At 40.9% G+C, this 20,129-nt stretch overlaps 2 protein-coding genes across 4 annotated transcripts in view; both read left to right on the top strand.

The window, feature by feature from the left end:
- Positions 1 to 3,919: 3,919 nt before the first annotated feature.
- Positions 3,920 to 5,449, top strand: pclaf (PCNA clamp associated factor). 2 transcript variants are annotated; one of them, XM_058408517.1, is made up of 4 exons: positions 3,920 to 4,075; positions 4,794 to 4,880; positions 5,004 to 5,178; positions 5,254 to 5,449. In XM_058408517.1, exons 1-4 carry the CDS (start codon positions 4,030 to 4,032, stop codon positions 5,291 to 5,293), a joined length of 348 nt encoding a protein of 115 aa, XP_058264500.1. In that variant the 5' UTR covers positions 3,920 to 4,029; the 3' UTR covers positions 5,294 to 5,449. The 2 variants fall into 2 exon arrangements, with proteins under 2 accessions (XP_058264500.1, XP_058264499.1); XM_058408516.1 differs by lacking the exon at positions 3,920 to 4,075 and adding an exon at positions 4,161 to 4,687.
- A 1,308-nt stretch (positions 5,450 to 6,757) lies between these two features.
- Positions 6,758 to 20,129, top strand: part of LOC131364930 (casein kinase I) — a 32,766-nt gene continuing 19,394 nt past the window's right edge. Inside the window, exon 1 of one of the 2 annotated variants that reach the window (XM_058408411.1) lies at positions 6,758 to 6,963. The gene's annotated coding sequence lies outside the window, so the exon portion shown is untranslated. The remainder of the gene's footprint in view (positions 6,964 to 20,129) is intronic. The other variant, XM_058408412.1, reaches the window with a different exon arrangement.

Below are 20,129 nucleotides of genomic sequence, written 5' to 3'. Positions count from 1 at the left end.
CAATTACTTAACTTCTAGGAAAGATTGTAGTTTCCCTAGATTCTGCTCAGCACTATACAATATCTAAACCACTGCCAGAAGAGAGGAGTGTTTAGGCCAAGTCAACTGTCCATGCATGTATAGACCGGAAAAAAAATGTATGTAGCTTATACACCAATCAGGCATAACTTTAAGACCACCTGCCTAATATTGTGTTGGCTCCCCTTTTGCTGCCAATACAGCCCTGACCTGTTGAGGCATGGACTCCACAAGATCCATGAAGGTGTGCTGTGGTATCTGACACCAAGATGTTAGTAGCAGATCCTTTAAGTTCTGTAGGTGGGGCTTCCATGGGCCTCCATGGGCCCTACCTCGCAACTTCCCCGACTTACAGATTCTTTTGATAGATACTGACCACTGCAGACTGGGAACACCCCACAAGAGCTGCAGTTTTGGAGATGCTCTGATCCAGTGGTCTAGCCATCACAATTTGGTCCTTGTCAAACTCGCTCAAATCCTTATGCTTGCCCATTTTTCCTGCTTCTAACACATCAACTTTGAGTACAAAATGTTCACTTGCTGTCTAATATATCCCACCCACTAACAGGTGCCATGATGAGGACATCATCAGTCTTATTCACTTCACCTGTCGGTGGTCATAATGTTATGGGCACATCCTCAGGAAAGTAGTTTAGATTGTGTTTATTTTGAACGCTAGGTGTCAGTATTACATAAAACTGGAATGGGGAAAAAACCCTCTTTCGGTTTTTCATTATATCCTCCTCATACTATAATGAGTTAGATAGATGCATGTAACCAAGGTTTTGGATAGTCCTTCATCAGCATAGAGAGGTTTGCGGTACTTGGACTAATTTCTGAGATACACAGGATATCAGATTGCATTTCATGAGCAGTGAGCAGTTCCTTCTCCTCCTATCATTCTAGTACAATTCATCTTTGTTGCATCTGTCCACTGGATGTTGTTCCAAGATGTTTTTGGTAAAGAAAGAAAGACAGAAAGAAAGAAAGATAGATAGATAGATAGATAGATAGATAGATAGATAGATAGATAGATAGATAGATAGATAGATAGATAGAAAGACAAACTCCTCCCACTGCCTCCAGGTGTCTATAATGTAACTAAGTGAAATATCACACCTCCTATCATTTAAATCAAATTTTAGACATTTGTGGTATCACTTTGGTGTGCCACTTACTGGTGATCCATACTGGATCCACTTCTCATATTCATCTTCCCAGTACCAGATCCATTTCGTAGTGAGGGCGAAGCTGGGATCCTGAACTGAAGAAATAGTAGAGAGATGGCGGACATATACAGAACCCTGAGTCATCGTGTGAAAGTGTACAGGATTTGACGTTGTCACTGGAAAACAGAAAGGGATGAAAAAATGAAAACAAAACTGGATTAATGTTCGTTTACCAGCAATTTCACTCCATCTATTTTCTATAGCACTTATACTACACAGGGGCATGGTGAATCTGGAGTCTATCACAGAGGACTCTTGGCACGAGGTGGGGGACACCCTGGGCCGAGTGCAAACACATGGCACAATCATGCACACATTCGTGAAACCAGAGTACTTGGATTAAACCCTTTAAGCACATGGAATATATATATATACAGAGTGGAGGAAATAATTGAACCCCCAGCCCTGGAGATGTGAAGGAAGCATGCTAAATCATGACTTAGCATAGCAGTTAGTGTTTATTTGGTCACCTCTGCTCCCTACTGAAAGGGGAGAAGTTATAGAGTTTGATGGCCACTGGTAGGAAAGTCCTCCTATGACGCCCTGTAGTTGTCCTCAGTGGTCTCAGTCTGCAGCTGAATTTACTCCAATAGGACTCTAATGTCCCGTGCAGTGGGTGTGACGTGTCAAGGATATTGAGAGGTTTCTTCAGCATTCTTCTCTCAGACACCTCAACCAGAGACTCCAGCTCCCCTCCCATGACAGAGCCTGCTTTCCTAATAAGCTTGTTGAGTCTGTTGGCATCGGTAGTCTTCACTCTGCTACCCCAGCACACTACAGCTTAGAAGATAACGCTGGCTACCATCAGAGTGGTAGAACATCTGCAGCATGGTTCTGCAGACATTAAAAGACCTGTATCTCCTGAGGAAGTACACTCTGACTTTTACATATACATGTACATTTCTGGCATTATCCAGAAACCCTTATCCAGAGCGGCTTACAATATTATCTCATTTTATACAACTGAGCAATTGAGGGTTAAGGGCCTTGCTCAGGGGCCTCAGCAGTGGCAGCTTGGTAGAAATGGGATCATCAGTGTTTTTGGTCCAGTCCAGCTTGTTGTCTATGTGGACACCTTTTTTTATCTCATAAGGTGCTAAACAGAGACGAAACAAGGAGAATAAATTCTAAATTCTAATTCTAAATTGCACATAGGAGTGAGTGTGTGTGGTTGTCTGTCTATATATGTAGCCCTGTGATGGACTGCCAACCTGTCCAGGGTGTACCCCTGCCTTTCACCCAGTGTGTGCTGGGATAGGCTCTAGCAGATCCCTGTGACCCTAATTAGGAATAAAGCGGGTATAGACAATGGATGGAAATCAAGCTTACTTTGAAAACTACAAGAAAATTTAGAAGTAGAAAAGACATATCCACTATTTCTCTGCAGAAACAGAGACCACACTTGGCTGAGACGTTTATATTAAATATATGAAATGTAGGATTTTATTTATAAAATGAAAATGTATTCGTCAAAGGTTCAATGTGACACTCACATAATCTCTAAATAAGTCTAATAACAGCATGAAATGTCACGTCATTGCTGAAAAGTATAATTAGTCTAGATCAGGGGTCTCTGTTAACATGCTGCTTATGTGACATTAAAATGATTTATTGCAAAATATGACTGTTCGATACTGACATTAAAAGATTAAAAGAACACAGAAATAGCTCATTCATTTGGTTTGGTTTATGGCAGTAAGCTGTGTAAATAAATATTACTAATATCTTTAAATGAGGAAAAAAGGTTGGAGACCCCCGCTTTAAAGGACGGGACTTCTTATATAAGGTGTTCGTCTTATTTGAATACAAACGCACACATAGCAGAATGTCTGCAGTCTGATCTCATATTCATTATAGAATGTCTTAGACACATTTAGATAGATAGATAGATAGATAGATAGATAGATAGATAGATAGATAGATAGATAGATAGATAGATAGATAGATAAATTGATTGATTGTCAGGGCTTCATTAGGGGATAGGTGAAGCCCAGTTTTGAACCCAAGCATATGAGAAGGGGGCAACATGCTTCCTTTCCTGCCTCAACATTACCCCCCCTCACTCATCCATGTCATTATAGACTTTGCTTTGTGCACTGGTGTGCAGTAATGTTGGAACAGGAAGCGGTCATCCCCAAACTGTTCCCACAAAGTTGGCAGCATGAAATCCTAGTCCAAAATGTCCTGGTATGCCGAAGAGTTCCTTTCACTGGAACTAAGGGGCCGAGCCCAACCCCTGAAAAACAACAATGATTTGGAGGGGGTGTCCCAAAACTTTTGGCACTATAGTGTATAAAAAATTAACAGATTTTTAATGATTTTTATAACTATATGAAAATCTAAACTATATAACTATATGAAAATCTAAAAAAAAAAAAAAAACATATTAGAAAAACATATTAGTTCTAATCGCACTTGATATATATATATATATATATATATATATATATATATATATATATATATATATATACACATATATATATATATATATATATATATATATATATATATATATATATATATATATATATATATATATAGCTTTATTACAATCAGGCAACATGCAAGCACGCCTATAGTCCAAGTGGGAGCCGCCTCGATTGTGGTGACCAGAATCCCCCCCGACTATTGGCTGAGAGCAGGCGACGTCAACACTTGCCCCCGCCCCATTCCTCTCTGAGGTATAGCTCTTTTAAAACGCTGGCGGGAAGCGTGTGATTTCAGTCTTTTATCTGAATCCGGGAAAGACGCGACTGAAGCGTGGAAAGACGCCAAAAACATGGTTAGAACGAAAGCTGATAGCGTTCCTGGCAGCTACAGAAAGGGTAATTATTTCCATAAAGGTTGGATTGATGGTGATGATGATGATGATAGTCATTTCCTCACAGACTTTGATAGCGTCGTTGCTTAGCACCGGTTCAGCAATGCATACGGAGAGAATATTGAGGTTTCTGTGATTTATCATGTCTTCAAACTATTTGTAAACGTGTTCATTTTGAGTATAGATTGCGATTAAATGCGTTTTAAATGACCTGTAATATCCGGGCTGTGTTAAACCCCTCAGCTGCCTTTATCCCATCTCTCCCGCCAATTTGTTTCTCATCTGCTCGATTAAACAGGAACATGTTGAAATTACTAATAAATCTCAAAATCTGCTTATAGCGTGACATTTTAAATGTTTAGGAAAGCGGGACGTGCTTTATTTTCCCTTTAAAAAAAATTGTCACAAAATGGCTGTCCCTTAAACATTTGAGCCTACGTTCTCTCGACTGTAAACAATATTAACGCTCAAATTAAAGGTGATGGGTAGAAAGTGAATTTTAGTCGGCTAAAGATATCTATTTAAAGATGGTAGCTCGGGATGACGCTCAGCCTCAGGAGGAAGGGGGGAAAGAAATGGCGCCATATTTGTTTGCGTCTTGGCGCCTTCATGTTAGGTGCTCGTGAGCTTCACCCATGTATTTGAGTGTGTTTTATTAACAGTTATTTTTTCTACTAATAGTGATGTGTGTTAAAAGATGGCTTTTTTTATTTCGTTGTTAGCTGTCGCTGCTTCTGCACCCAGGAAGTCACTTGGCGCGTCCAGTTCAGGGAATTCCTCAGGCAGCAGCTCTCAAGCGTCCACACCCGGTAATGCTCCTGTAAACACTTCACTGACCAACATTAAGTGTCCAGTTCATGTAGGTTTGTGTCTTTCTCCCACTCAATGGGCCGTGATCGACTTTCATTATAACATGATGATTTTTGTTGCAGGGAAGAATAAGTATACTGGTGGGAACCCCGTGTGTCCACGTCCGACCCCAAAATGGCAGAAAGGCATCGGAGATTTCTTTGGTGGCCCGGGCAGGAAGCCTGAGAAGGAGAATGTGCATCCTGTCTCTGATGGAGAGGAGGCTGGGGGCAGTGGCATGTCCAAAGCACCCAGGAAGTATGTATTGTTGGGGACCCTCTTGAGTTGTGTGTAGAATTTACTTTGAATGTTTCTAAACTGCCTGTTTTTCAGGTCCAGACCACTTCCAGATGAAGATGAGGAGGATGAGTAACTCTCCTTGTTGGATGTTTGAAACTCCTGTTGGGTACATGAACTTAATGAAATTTTTAGTGTAAATCTTTGTACATAACTTTTTTTTTTTTTTTTCTTCCAATGTTGCTTTTCATTTTTTTTGTACAGAAGTGTAATAAACTGCCCTTTTTCAAGAGCTACTGCTGTATTTTCATTTATTTTGAAATGCAAAGAAGCTAAAGTCTGTAAATGAAATAGTGCAGTTATAAAATGGTGACTGCCCCTCTCTGATAGATGGATAGTGTGTGTGTGTATATAGATTAAAAGTAAGCCTGTATGTGCTTAGAACACACTGATCAGGCATAACACTATGAACAGTGAGTGGTGATGTGAATAACACTATCTCATCATGGCACCTGTTAGTGGGTGGGAGATATTAGGCAGCAGGTGAACATTTTGTCCTTGAAATTGATGTTAGAAGCAGGAAAAATGGACAAGTGTAAGGATTTGAGTGAGTTTAAAGAAGGGCCAAATTGTGATGGCTAGATCACTGGATCAGAGCATCTCCAAAACTGCAGCTCTTGTGGGATGTTCCCGGTCTGCAGTGGTCAGTATCTATCAAAAGCGGTTCAAGGAAGGAACAGTGGTGAACCGGCGACAGGGCTGTGGGGAGCGAGGGCTGGCCCGTGTGATCCGATCCAACAGATGAGCTACTGTTACTCAAATTGCTGAAGTTAATGCTGGTTCTGATAGAAAGGTGTCAGAATACACAGTGCATGACTGATCAGGGCGGTTTTGGCAGCACCAGCACAATATGAGTCAGGTGGTCATAATGTTATGCCTGATTGGTGTAAGTACACAGTACAGTGTAATCACAGCTTGTGTTTTGCTGATTGGCTCATCGGTTAAATTGTCCACATGGACAGCATTCAAATTAAAGTTGTGATGACAGGAAACGTGATTTAGTTTGGAGTTGCTAAAAGCTTCATGAATTAAAATGAAGGGATTTTTTTTTTTTTTTTTAAAGCTCTGAGGCACACTTTTGCTTACTAATAATTTAGCATCATTAATTACTTCATACAGAATTCCTTGACTAGAGGGACAGCGGGCTAATTTCCATAGCTTGACTAAAGCAACAGCTTTGGTTAATAACAGCACGTGACGTTACGGATCCTCTAAGAGAGGATATGACGTGATAAGCTGATAAACCCATGAGAAACTCTTACAATTTAAGAGCAAAAGATGAATAAACATACAGCCAAGTCGCTTTATATTATTATTATTATTATTATTGTGTGATTTGAACAAGAAAAATTGTCAGTAAAATTTCCCACCGTTAACCTCGCAGTTTGTGACAAGGGCCCCGTCCTAAACAGTACAGCACACTCCATAGCAAGTGTAGATATCATATCGTTGGGGCGTGTACACTATCCCTAGCACCCTTGATACGCGATTTGGGACATAGCCCACGCCTAGACAGCCGCCTAGTTACCCGGATGAGCTGTTGTTCCATAGGCGGTGCTGTTCCGGGACTGAGAGAGCCGTTTAGACTGGAGAAGGAGAGATCTTGATCTGTTCAAGAAGATTTAATTTTTACATCCATGTATTATTAGTGCTCCTTCACAAACCCTTTCCCTTCAACACGACGGTCCGAGGATTGTATTGTCGCGGAGGTGAAATGAGGAAAACGACCTTGGGCGCTGTTTTAAGGTAAGGATTTTGAGTTTACTTTTCAATGAAGCTGCTGGATGTGGCTTTAGCACAGCTGAGTGTTGGTGTGCTAACTTGAGAGCTTAGCCAGCTGACCTCTTCTTCTTCTTCTTCTTCCTCCTCTTCAAAACCTGATGGATGTTTCAGATCACCAGAAACGCGCTGCGATTTGTACATTGTGACCAACACGCTATGATGCACTTGTACGTGCGTATATTTACACACAACCTGTTTGTTTTTATTTTCCTCCTCTGTCGGATAATGTTTCAGAGAGATGGAGCTGTGATGGAGAGAGAGAGAGAGAGTCTGGGCTGGTGTTACTGGACCCTGTAAATATAATAGACTGGATTTCAGCGTCATGTCTGATGAAATGTAGACAAGCTTAAGCTGTGTGTGTGTGTGTGTGTGTGTGTTTCCTCTTCATGACATATTCCACTTTGCCCCCACCGGGGCAGTTAGCTCTATCCGGTTTGGTGTGTTAAGCAAGTGTCAAATTTGTCTCCTGAACCTGCATGATATCGGTGTGATCTTTTTTTACAGCCTTTATTTACACGATTTCAAGCCTATTTTTCCACTCTAGACTAGCCATTGTGATTGATGGCACTGCAGGTGTAGCTTCAGTCCATTGAAACATTTGACATAAGCAAGGCCCTGATGATCTGGATAGCTAGAAAAAACTGACCTCATGGCTATTTTTCGAGTAATAAAGCAGCTTTGTCCATTTTTTTTTGGAGGATCAGCCAATACCTGATAACAGTCCTGACATCCTCTCAGTAACTGAGCTGACTCTCTTTTTCTTTCTTCTGTTGGCGAGTTACGTGAAACCTCAGAGGTGTGATGGCGGCGATTTGTGTGTGTGTGTGTGTGTTCACATGTTTTGGTTGGTAACACATTCAAGTAATCACACTGTAAAACACAGGGAAGTTGTTGAAAAGGTGCACCTCCGTTATCTGTCTTCACATCTGGACATTTCAGCATGAATATCTGAAATACACAGACCAAGAAATAAAAAGATTTTGTGTTCAGTTTTGACACTGATGATGACCTAGATGATTGAAGTTCATATCGGTCTAATAACAGACCTATTACATCATTTCCTGAGTCGTCTGATACTTCTGAGAAAGCCTTTAAAATCTTACTACAGGTCAACGTTCTGATTTGACCTGTTTAAGTATTTGTAACTAGTTAAAACGCTACGTATTGTTCGTTAAGAGGAATTCGACTTGGCACTCTGGGCTGCAAGACCGTAATAGTACGTGTTGCTACACGTCTCTGTTGTGAAACGTCCTGACCCGAAATGAAAAGAAACCATCTTGAGTCGAGATCCAAGTCGGATTGGTCTTCTTGTTGTGGACACAAATGAACCAGTGTATGTTTTTGAAACACACACACACACACACACAGTTGTGTTTAGTTTCATTTTACAGTTCCTGGAAAAACAGTGAGAGAATTTGATGACTCATCTTGTACTCATCTGGTTTGTGACCAATCAGATGCTCATCTGCATTATAAAAAACAGTGGGTGTCGCTTCACAGTAGCAGTTAGTTAGCATCAGACATTGGTTGTGTGTGTGTGTGTTGTTTTTTGTTATGGAGTTTAGATACATGTGCCTGGTCTTGTACATCCTGATGGCCGATGGTTTTTGCTAACTACCCTCTCCTAATTAGTAAACATTATAGACATATTCTACAGAAAGTGGGCAGAAGTGATCTTTGAATTCAGGTGTTGCGCTTGACCCCTTCTTAACGCTTCAGCATACCAAGACATTTTGGTCAATTTCATGCTTTGTGGGAACGGATTGGGGATGACCCCTTCCTGTTCCAACATGACTGTGCACCAGTGCACAAAGCAAGGGCCATAAAGACATGGATGAGCGAGTTTGGTGTGGAGGAACTTGACTGGCCTGCACAGAGTCCTGACCTCAACTTGAAAGAACACCTTTGGGATGAATTAGACCAGAAAGTGCGAGCCAAAACTGGGACGTCTGCCTTTACATTCACATAAATTTAATGGAGTTGGCCCAGCCTTTGCAGCTATAACAGCTTCAACTCTTCTGGGAAGGCCTTCCACAAGGTTTAGCAGTGTGTTTATGGGAATTTTTTGACCATTCCACTAGAAGCGCATTTGTGAGGTCAGGCACTGATGTTGGACGAGAAGGTTGAGGTAATTTTGTCCACACCAAACTCGCTCATTCATGTCTTTATGGACCTCACTTTGTCCATAATGCCTTGGTAGGCTGGAGCATTAAGAGTTCCTTTCACTGGAACTAAGGAACCCCTGAAGAACAATTCATTGATTTGGATGGGTGTCCCAAAACTTTTGGCAGTATAGTGTATGAATAGAATTGCACAATATAGACTAATTAAAAAGACACTTGTAAGATGTCTTGATCACTAGAGTGTCATTAGCCATCTATAATAAAAATCTTCAACAAGGCAAGGATTTGAGGCCCTAGCACCTGATAGCTCCGCCCTCTTTACTGTTGAATATGCAAATATATTAAGCAGCCTGTTGAATATATAGTTTGAGTAATGTGTGAACCTCATATTGAGGATGCCGCATCGTTAGACGCTTACTCTGTAATAAACCGTTCAAGTCTCTTCTGGTGATGGCTTGTTAATGTTTTCCGTATGAAGCTCTGCTTGTTTCTATAGGAATGTGTATATAGTAGAGAATGCTTGTTACTTTAGGAATGTAAGATATCTATGTCCGTGAATGAGCACGCTCCTAATGAGTGAAATAACTGTTTACATGACAACACGGTATGACTACATTGCAATGTTTTAATTATATTAGAACACAGATTCATTTCAGAGACCTTTGTAAGAGTGTCCTTGGCCATCTATAAGGCCCCTGCGCCTGGTAGCTCCGCCCCTCGTCCTCTACGTAAGCAAAGCTGCGAGCTTCCAGTGAATGAAGCGTCCATCATCCTACACTTCTTTTTTTTTTTCTTGGTTGAATAAATGCATCATCTGGAATTTTCAGTGTGTAAACTACTCGCGCTGCACTACAAAATAATATAGTAAGTATTTGATTTGAGGTCTTAAAGGGGTGTTCATCAAATTTCCAACATGACCCAACCACAATCTGTTCTATGAAAAAAATTGGTCCTTTTTTAATGCTCATATTGACTAATAATGGGTCAGACAGGACCCATATGTCTGCAAAAGTTCTCCAATTCATTTCTAGCCCATGCACTTGGGGTCAACGATGGCATCGCATCCGAATTCTAATCACAAGCGGCTCTCGCAACGCTAACTTTTTGCAAGCGCTATTCCTCTGTCTTAGACAGAATTAACATTCATCTTACAGTGGGGTTCTTTAAGCCTGGATTAACTGATAATCCTAAAAATATCCTTCCTGGATAATAGCAACAAGGTGTTTAAATGTTTTCTGTAATTCGGTATAAGTGAATCGGTGTTGTTGCTGATGTCGCACAGGCCGACTGACGAACACGTTACGTTCGAAGCTGGGTTTTTGATATCGTGGGATTGTTTTCTGTCACTTTTTGCGAAGTATTTCCTGAAAAATATCATCGAAAGTTTCTGTCATAGTTAGTTTCTGTTTTAATTTAGTACTACTGATACTATGCAGTTTTATTTTAGTGCCTTATGTAAAAATGTCAGTGTTTTCTCTAACATACTGCACAGGATAGGCGAAAAAACCAAACCCTACTGTGATCTGGTACCAATCAGAGGTGTGTTTACATCACCCCCACAACCCTGCAAACCCTGCTCTAGGAAAATAAATACGAAGTTGCGACGCACAAAATGCATGTGAGGAAACCTATCCAGCTGAAAATGAGCTTGATTATAGGAAATTTCGATGCTTTGGCTTTGTTCACACATTATCATCGGGATCAGACAGCACTAACGATGGGGTCCAATGTGTCTTAAGATGTTGATCACTCATACCATGACCGTGCCACGGTACATTTCCTTTTAATGGTTTTCACACTGCTGCAATTCAACTGCCCAGAATTCACACTCTTAATACATGTAATAGCTTGTTGTTGTTGTTGTTGTTGTAGCTTGAATTGAAAATGAATTAAATCTCAATTAAGGATGTAACACGACACACAAGTGGACACACCGCTGTCTCTATATGATGCATTTTCAATACATTCAAATTCTCCATATGCCTTCAGATTTATGCAGAAAAAGTATAATAGCGACATTGTTTAAAATCTATAACCAAATAAAAGCTGTTTATCAGAAGGTAGCAGAGTGACTTGACTTTATTTTACTGTAAAGTTTCAGAAAAAAAAACACATACAGGGCTACAGAGATGTGTTCCTACATTCTTCACTACTGAATATGAATTTATTTCTTAATCATTGTGGTGATTTCTCCTAGTCAGCTAGGAAACATCATCTAAATGCATGCGTGTGTGTGATTTTTAAATATATATGTTGTTTGTGTTTTCATCTGGTTTGAGAGAAAGATACAAGGGTGATGTCAGACGTGTTTCTGATTTTATTATCGTACACGTGATTCAGCACACTGTAACGTTTCAGTCCACCACACACTGGATGTCAAGCATCATAACTTACCGAGCCATGTGAAATGCTTCCATACACAAAAGCTTAAAGTCTCTTCTACAGGAGCTCTGGCCTGCTGCTGACTAAAGCCGGTGCTGTTTTCTCAAGCTAACAATTTATTATGGTAGTGGTAGCTCAAGTGGTTAAGGCTCTGGATTGTTGATCCAGCCACTGTTGGGCCCCTGACCCAGGAGCTTAACCTTCTCTGCTCCAGGGGTGCTGTATCATGCGCTCTGAACCCCAACCTCTAAAACATTTCACTGTTCTGAAATGTGTATGTGACAAATAAAGGCTTCTTCTTATGCGTGCTTAGGATTGCATATCTACCGCTGAACCTTTTCCTGATTGGAGAAAATGAGGACCTTATGGACCTTGCTTTGTGCACTGGTGTGCAGTCATGTTGGAACAGGAAGGGGTCATCCCTAAACTGTTCCCACAAACTTAGGAGCATGAAATTGTGCAAAATGTCTTGGTATGAAGCTGAAGCATTAAGAGATCCTTTCACTGGAACTAAGGGGCCAAGCCTAACACCTGAAAAACAACCCCACACCATAATCCCCCCTCAACCAAACTTTACACTTGGCACAATGCAGTCAGGCAAGTACCGTTCTCCCGATAACCACCAAACCCAGACTCGTCCATCAGATTGCCAGACACAGAAGTGTGATCGGTCACTCCAGAGAACACGTCTCCACTGCTCTAGAGTCCAGTTGTGGCGTGCTTTACACCACTGCATCCAACGCTCTGCATTGTACTTGGTGATGTAAGGCTCGGATGCAGCTGCTCGGCCATGAAAACCCATTCCGTGAAGCTCTCTATGCTCCGTTCTTGAGCTCATCTGAAGGCCACACGAAGTTTGGAGGTCTGTAGCGATTGACTCTGCAGAAAGTTGGGGACTTCTACACACTGTGCTCTTCAGCATACGCTGAGTGATTTTACGTGGCCTACCACTTTATGGCTGAGTTGCTGTTATTCCCAATTGCTTCCATTTTGTTATAATACCACTAACAGTTAACTGTAGTGAGGAAACGTCACGAATGGACTTATTGCACAGGTGGCAACCTATCACGGTACCACTGAGCTCCTGAGAGCGAGCCATTCTTTCACAAATGTTTGTAGAAGCATGACTAGGTGCTTGAATTTATACGCCTGTGTTCATGGAAGTGACTGGACCACCTGAATTCAGAGTTCCCAAAACTTCTGGCAATATAGTGCAATGCTACTTTATTAAGCAGCCTGTTGAATGTTTTGTTTGAGTTGAACAGGTTGAGTTCAACCTTATATATACTAGAGTAAAATGTGCACACTAGTCAGGTTAAGTCTCCTCTTGTAGGCGTGATTGTTGGTGTTTTCAGTATGAGCTCTGCTTGTTACTATAGAAATGTAGATTGAACATGAATCTAAATACGTCTACACCCTGCTGAAATTACTGTTAAATTGGAATACTACAACATGTTCTGCAATCATTGTCTTAACACTGTACTTTAAATATATAAGATACCACACAGATAAATCTCCAGACATTTATTTATTTATTTGCTATAATCCCAAACCTTATAGACTTAATTACCCTCTCTTTTCATTTGTGCGATTGTCGAAAGCACGTGAGCAGTGACCAACGGAGCAAATGATTCACATAATGATGCACAGCCAGACGACAGCGCGAGGATAGCCTTCATCGATCGGTCCGATCAGATCTGACCGATTTAATTAGGAAGAGCCATCTGACAGTTAAACAGCACTGCAATCCGTCGGAGTTTGTAGGTGGGATCGGTTAGCTCTGGTTTGAGCAGTCGTGCTGCTTGTGATTAATAAGATATCTTAATGAGTCTTAACACGAGACGGTGCTTTTACTCGGAAAATATGTATTTTCAGGAGATTTTATTGAGTGCTAAAGTGAAGGACGTCATATAGCTGCTGTCTCTGAGACGGTTGAAATACTGTATACTAAAATATCTAGCGTTTCTTATCTTGATACCGTCGTGAAAATAGCCGTTAATGCTGGCATGGTGTCGAAGGAACAACAATGAGCCTTAATAAATTAAGTTTTGAGATCTTGCGTCTGAACAGAACTTTGTTGTTTCTTGTGCATGCACAATTTTGCGATACTTTAAAAAGGCAGAACTTCATTTTGATGCAGCAATGCAATGAAATTAAAACAAAGTGCAATATTAGAATAGCTACTGAATTTGCAGCATGTACAAATATATATATATATACGCAAGATACGGAGATCTTAGTTTATTAAAGGCAAGCAGTAATAGCACGAGCTGTGATTAAGTGTTGGATGTGTACAGTGGTGATTATCAGCAGTGGCAGTATAATTTTAGTGCTTAAAGGATTTGCGCAGTCTGTCATTGAGGAAGGTTACAGCGTAGGGTACAACCGGTTTTGATCATGTTTATTGTCTGGTACCTCACCTGTTTCTTCACCGGATCATCAACCCCGGTACCGAAGAGTCAGGCCTGTGTGACGTATACGTAAACAATGGAAACCTTTTGTCTGTAAGGTGAACCATGCCGTTCGACGGCCTGCTGAATCCGGTCCCTAAAATGGCTTACCGTTGAAACGACCTGAAGTCCAGCGTGATTGGAGCTCAGGCTGAACCTTTTAAAGCTTTGAATAATACATGACCTCTCTCAGATTGAGTGTCTGTGTCTTGTATGATGTGAGAGCTGTGTGGTGGTGCTCTACATGACCGCCTCATGGCAAGGGTTTATTTACCAGTTTTGATCAATGGCAGTGAGAAAAGCCACGTATCGTGCTGCTCACTGAGACGGGCGTCTGGGCCTAAGCCACGATCTCCAATCTCCAATCAGGCCGCAGTAGTTTGAGCTGACAATGGAACGTCTCAGCTCAGGTGTTACACGTTTCCTTCACGTGTCATGAGTGACAGCTCATGTCTCATCTCATGACTCGAACACCGTTTGCGTCTTCTGATCAGGAAATGATTCAACCTGTTGAAGGGCTGTACCAATTTAAAGATAAAAAAAAACATTAGCTAGCTTACTGGGGAGGTATTAAAGCTCCCATGTGGCCCGAACTTTGATTAGGCGAAAAAGTGATCAGAAACATATTAGAATTGCATTATTAAGTTCCTCTAACGTTTGTAAAGTACTCACTTTCGCTCATGTTCACTCACGAGACGCGATGTTCGGTCCTCGAGTTAGACTAGCATTTTTATTCTCTATTGATATTTCATATGAGTCAGATAGCAGGACAGCTATATGGCTGCTCTTGCTCACTTTCATCAATATTTCCACATTACTGCTTATAAAAATCTCTCTACAGCTCGTACTCTGGACAGTGTGCGTGTGTGTGTGTGTGTGTAGTGCAGCAGGTGGTGGAACCCTGGAGTTACCTCAGCAGCCCAGGCTAAGAATTTATCCACATTTTTAATTGACAAAATAGTGTCATTTAACTTATTTTCCATGAGGTAAGGCACAAAGACATTGTGGACGGGCCTTTATCGGTGATCACTGATATGGAGATTAAGGAAATAATAATAAAAAATCTTCTGCTGTGAATTATTAACAGAGTGCTTAATGTAGTGCACACGTTGGGCATGCGATTAAATATTTAAAAGGTATGAAATATGCTTTTTCATTATGTTCATTTAAAAAAACTGGACAGTTTGGACACTGGGAAATCCTTTTGTGATGTTCCAGAAAGTTTATAATCTCTTTTTGGGGGATGAATTTTTTTTACATTTTTGTTTGTTTGGTTGAATTTCTGGGCAGTGCGGTGGCTTAGTTGTTCTTGGTCCTGGGTTCAAATCCCGGGTTTAAACGGGCAGGGGCCTTTCTATGTGGCATTTGCATGTTCTCCCCGTGCCTGTGTGGGTTTCCTCCAGTTTACTCCTTCCACAGTCAAAAACATGTACATTAGGTTGATTGGTAATTCTAAATTGCCCATAGGAGTGTGTGTGGTTGTCTGTCTATATGTGTGGCCCTGTGATGGACTGATGACCTGTCCAGGGTGTACCCCTGCCTTTCACCCAATGTGTGCTCCAGCAGATCCCGTGACTCTAATTAGGAATAAAGTGAGTATAGAGAAGGGATGGATGGATGAATTTCTCTGAGCTTCCTGGTTAAGTTATGCAAAATATGAAGCATTAGAGCAGCAGATAACTAAGAGTTATGAGATGAGACAGATTTGAAGCAGATGATACATCAAGGCCTAAACGAGCCAAGTAATTAAAATCCATGTTTTGTTTGGAATATAGATGAGGTTTCTTGAGATACTTTCAGATTTCCCCATTAATCCTCTGATCTGAAGAGCTGGCTGTACGCTAATGTTTCTCCTTTACTATAACATTTGTCTTGGTCTACCTCCTTCGTATTTACCACTTCCTTGTTCAGTGCACTCTTTTACTGATTGCTTATCAATAGATCAGAATAGTACGTAATAAAGCTAGTAATTTTGTTTATTATTACCGATGTACACCAGGGATACACAAAACACACAACAATTTTAATTCATGTTCATTTCTAAGCTTCTGATACTGCTGGAATAAAACTGATCATTTGTCCACTTGGTTCCATTTTAAAGTCAGACTTCATTGATTGGTCAGAGCCCGATCTGTAAAAATCACGGTCAGGTATTTCAGAGAATATGATTTATGCACTCTCAGAGGCGTCCTGCGTTAATATTATCTCGAGCCTTGCGTGGTGGAAACTCAGACTGGGTGCATGTTTCCATAAAGCAGGTTATATGACACTAGCTTATAGAGGAAGTTTGAACATAGCCAACAGTCCAGCTGTAGCACTGATACTGTATTTATAATATTTATTCATTAACCATTAACATTTACGACATTCACTAATGCTGTACGAAAATCTTTGTCATAAACGAGTGCTGAAAACTTATTTTATTTTGAAATGCAAAGCGAAAAAATTGTTCATTGTTTATAGCTCCAGAAATTGAAATCAGCTTTTTTATCTCATTTTTGGTACTTTTTCTTGTTTTGGAGTTTTACCATCAAGAAGAACTACTTTTACCCCGAGAAAATACTTTTTTTGAACTATTTTCCGGGGTAAAAGATACATACTACAGTTTATGGTAATACCCCAAAAACAAGATTGGTTAGTTTTTATTGAAATAATACAATTAAATTAAAAAAGTCTATCAGTGGTCCTCAAGGTCCATTCATCCATTTTCTATACCCACTTTATTCCTAATTGGGGTCACGGGGATCTGCTGAAGCCTATCCCAACACACATTGGACAAAAGGCAGGGGTACACCGTGGACAGGTTGCCAGTCCATCACAGGGCCACATATAGACAGACAGCCACACTCACTCATACACCTATGGGCAATTTACAATTACCAATCAGCCTAATGTACATGTTTTTGGACTGTGGGAGGAAACCTGAGTACCCGGAGTAAACCCACGCAGGCATGGGGAGAACATGCAAACTGCCTGTTCGAACCAAGGACCTTCTTCTTTGAGGCAACAGTGCTAACCACTAAGCCACTGTACTGCCCTTCCTCAAGGTCCAATGTTTCTTAAATTATTGTGCAACGTTGACTATATTATCATTTCCAGGTGAAAGTGTCGGCTTGCTGCTACTACCACAGCAACAAGTATAACTTGTTGTTGTTGTTGTTGTTGTTGTTGTTTCAGCTCCTTTCTGTTTGGGGTCGCCACAGCGGATCAGTTGGTCCGCATGTTTCAGTTTGGCACAGGTTTTTACGCCGGATGCCCTTCCTCAAACCCGGGTTGCGGCAATGAGAGTGCGGGATCCTGCTGCTGGGCCACCAGGAGGCTCCACAAGTATCATTACATTGACCACTATATGGCCAAAAGGTGGACACCCGATCATCACATTCGTATGAACATCCCAGTCCAGATTTAGTCCCACTTAACTGCTATGGTAACCTCCACTCTTCTGGGAAGGCTTTCTGTCAGATTTTAGGGCATGGCTGTGGGGATTTCTCCCCATTCAACCACAAGAGCACCCCCCAGACCTCAGTCAACATCAATACCAGACCTCAGTAATGCTTTTGTGGCTGAATGATCACTGATCTCCACAGCCATGCTTCAATGTCTAGTGGAAAACCTTCCCAGATGACTAGAGACTTTTATAACAGCAAGTTATATTATATAGGTATACTGGTCCAGTGTCCGCAAATGTTTGGCCATGTAGTGTGTTTTTTAGTTGCATCATTAACACCGTCTGCCATATTGTACAGTTAAACACTACATGGCACATGAAGACCTAGATTAGCTACGATTGAACTGAGCAGCCATCAGATGCTCTGATCCGGTGGTCTAGCCATCACAGTTTGGCTCTTCGTCGAACTCGCTCAAATCCTTACGCTTGTCCATTTTTCCTGCTTCTAACACATCAACTTTGAGGACAAAATGTTCACTTGCTGCCTAATATATCCCACCCACTAACAGGTGCCATGATGAGGAGATCATCAGTGTGATTCACGTCACCTGTCATAATGTTATGCCTGATCGGTGTATTCTAGTTTAGTGCTTACGAGCAGTGATACAGGAGACACCTGAACGCTACACTTTTCCTGTTTTTTCAGTTAACCTAGTGAACGTGAATAAAATCTGACCAAAAGAAAAGCCATTTGGACTGAAAGTGAAGGGAAGGATGTGGATCTGTAATATAATAGCAGATATTTTTGCCTCATGCTGACTTTATCTAGGTGAACACTGACATTTGAATTTGTGAACCTCAGCCTTGTGAGGTAATAAAAAAAAAAGAAGAAAAAAAGATGGAGCTGTGGTATCTTTAAAAGTTAAAGAAGCAGCTTTCGTCCTGATTTTCGGGTTAACCGTCCCGTCATCGATTCCCCTGTCCGAGATCCTCGTTATCGCGACGTCTTAAAAAACAAGTGTATGGAGTTATCATTATAACCAGCAGATGAGCTGATTCGATTTTTGGAATTTATCCAAACAGGGTCAGGTTCACTGCGAGGTCTGAAATAGTTTTTCTTCAGTAGCTTTCTTCCTGTTTGATGTATATTTAATGATATTTCAGGCAATTGAATTAGTAACAAGAAGGCTAGACTTGTTGGCGGTGGAGGTGTTTTCCCTGTTCGAGCCACGATCAACATTCCACAGAACCAGTATAGTGTTGTTCCATGCCACTTGATGATGGTGTCACGTTACACGACATGGCAACAGAAGTGTTCAGAACCTAGATTAGCCCTGTGTCGTGACATGCTAAATTGTTTATAACCCTTAGCTAGCATTAGATGTTGAAAGTATATATACAGTCATATCTTGTACTGTGATCAGGTTCTAGTTTCATGGGCTTCTTTTTATGTGTTTTGGTAGGAAAAAAAATATTAGAAACCTTAAATAATTGACCAAATACTTCTACTGAAGTAACCATGAATTCCCAGATATCTCAAATCTGACATAACATGCTTTGTGTCTTGGTACTTGTTTAAAGCAACAGAGAACGAAAGGCTTCGCTGCTCCCCTTAAAAGTTCCTTCTAACTGTTTAATATGCAAAATCACACTCTGCAAGGTTTCGTGCAATTTGTAAAGGTCATGCACATGCCACAAATGATTTACTGTGACGGGATATAATTGTTAAGTACATACAATGTATTGTAAGCAACATGCTGAAATAATATATACTATAATAACACACAATTTCAACGCTAAAACGGATCCTTGGCCAAAAAGTGAAGCCTTTTATGAAGAACTGATGGCTCTTCGTAATTGAAAAGCGGCCAAATAATTCGAACATGGTTTCATTTAATGTTGGTTAGAGCAGTCAGATAGAGCCGAACACCGTACTGTAGTGACGCTAAAAAAGAGCCCCGCATGTGGTGAGGAAAGGTTCGGGGAGATGTGATGGAAATCGCAAAGAGGTGACTACCTTCTCATGAGCTTTATGAGTCACTACACAGGAAAACAGTTAGCCACATCCCTGATGAAAAAAAATGTTTTTCTTTACTCTCATCATTGCAGAAGTTCCCCTAGTTCATAGCTGTCAGACCCACAGAGTCTTTGTACAGGTCATGATGCTTAATAGCCGGATGCTTAATCAATGCTGTTAAGAGGGGAAAAAACAACTATTCACTAGTTTTGCTGATGCTGATGATGTTAGGAGTATGACCAAACACACTCCTTAGGCTTGTAGAGGAAGCTTAAAGGCAGAATACGATGTCTGATTAGTGATGGGCTTTTTTACAATAAATATACTGTTGCCAAAAGTTTTGGAACACCCCTCCAAATCATTGAATTCAGGTTGTTTTTCAGGCCGCTTAGTTCCAGTGAAAGGAACTCTTAATGCTTCAGTAATACCAAGACATTTTGGACAATTTTATGCTCCCAACATTGTGGGAACAGTTTGGGGATGACCCCTTCCTGTTCCAACATGACAAGGTCCATAAAGACATGGACGAGCGAGTTTGGTGTGGAGGAACTTGAATTCAGTGATTTGGAGGGATGTCCCAAAACTTTTGGCAAAGTAGTGTACATGTGATTTTTTAAAGGTTTCAGACTTTCGGTGTCTTGGAAACACTAATAGAATGAATGTTGTATATTAATGCCTACACCGCACTCATGAAGAATTAGCATTTTTATTCTTTTATGCATTAGCCTCTGAAATGTAACTGAGCTCCGATGCTCGTCCTTCACACCAGT

Source organism: Hemibagrus wyckioides, linkage group LG14 (assembly GCF_019097595.1).
Source record: "Hemibagrus wyckioides isolate EC202008001 linkage group LG14, SWU_Hwy_1.0, whole genome shotgun sequence".
NCBI lineage: Eukaryota > Metazoa > Chordata > Actinopteri > Siluriformes > Bagridae > Hemibagrus > Hemibagrus wyckioides.
This window is presented reverse-complemented; position numbering and strand designations above follow the sequence as displayed.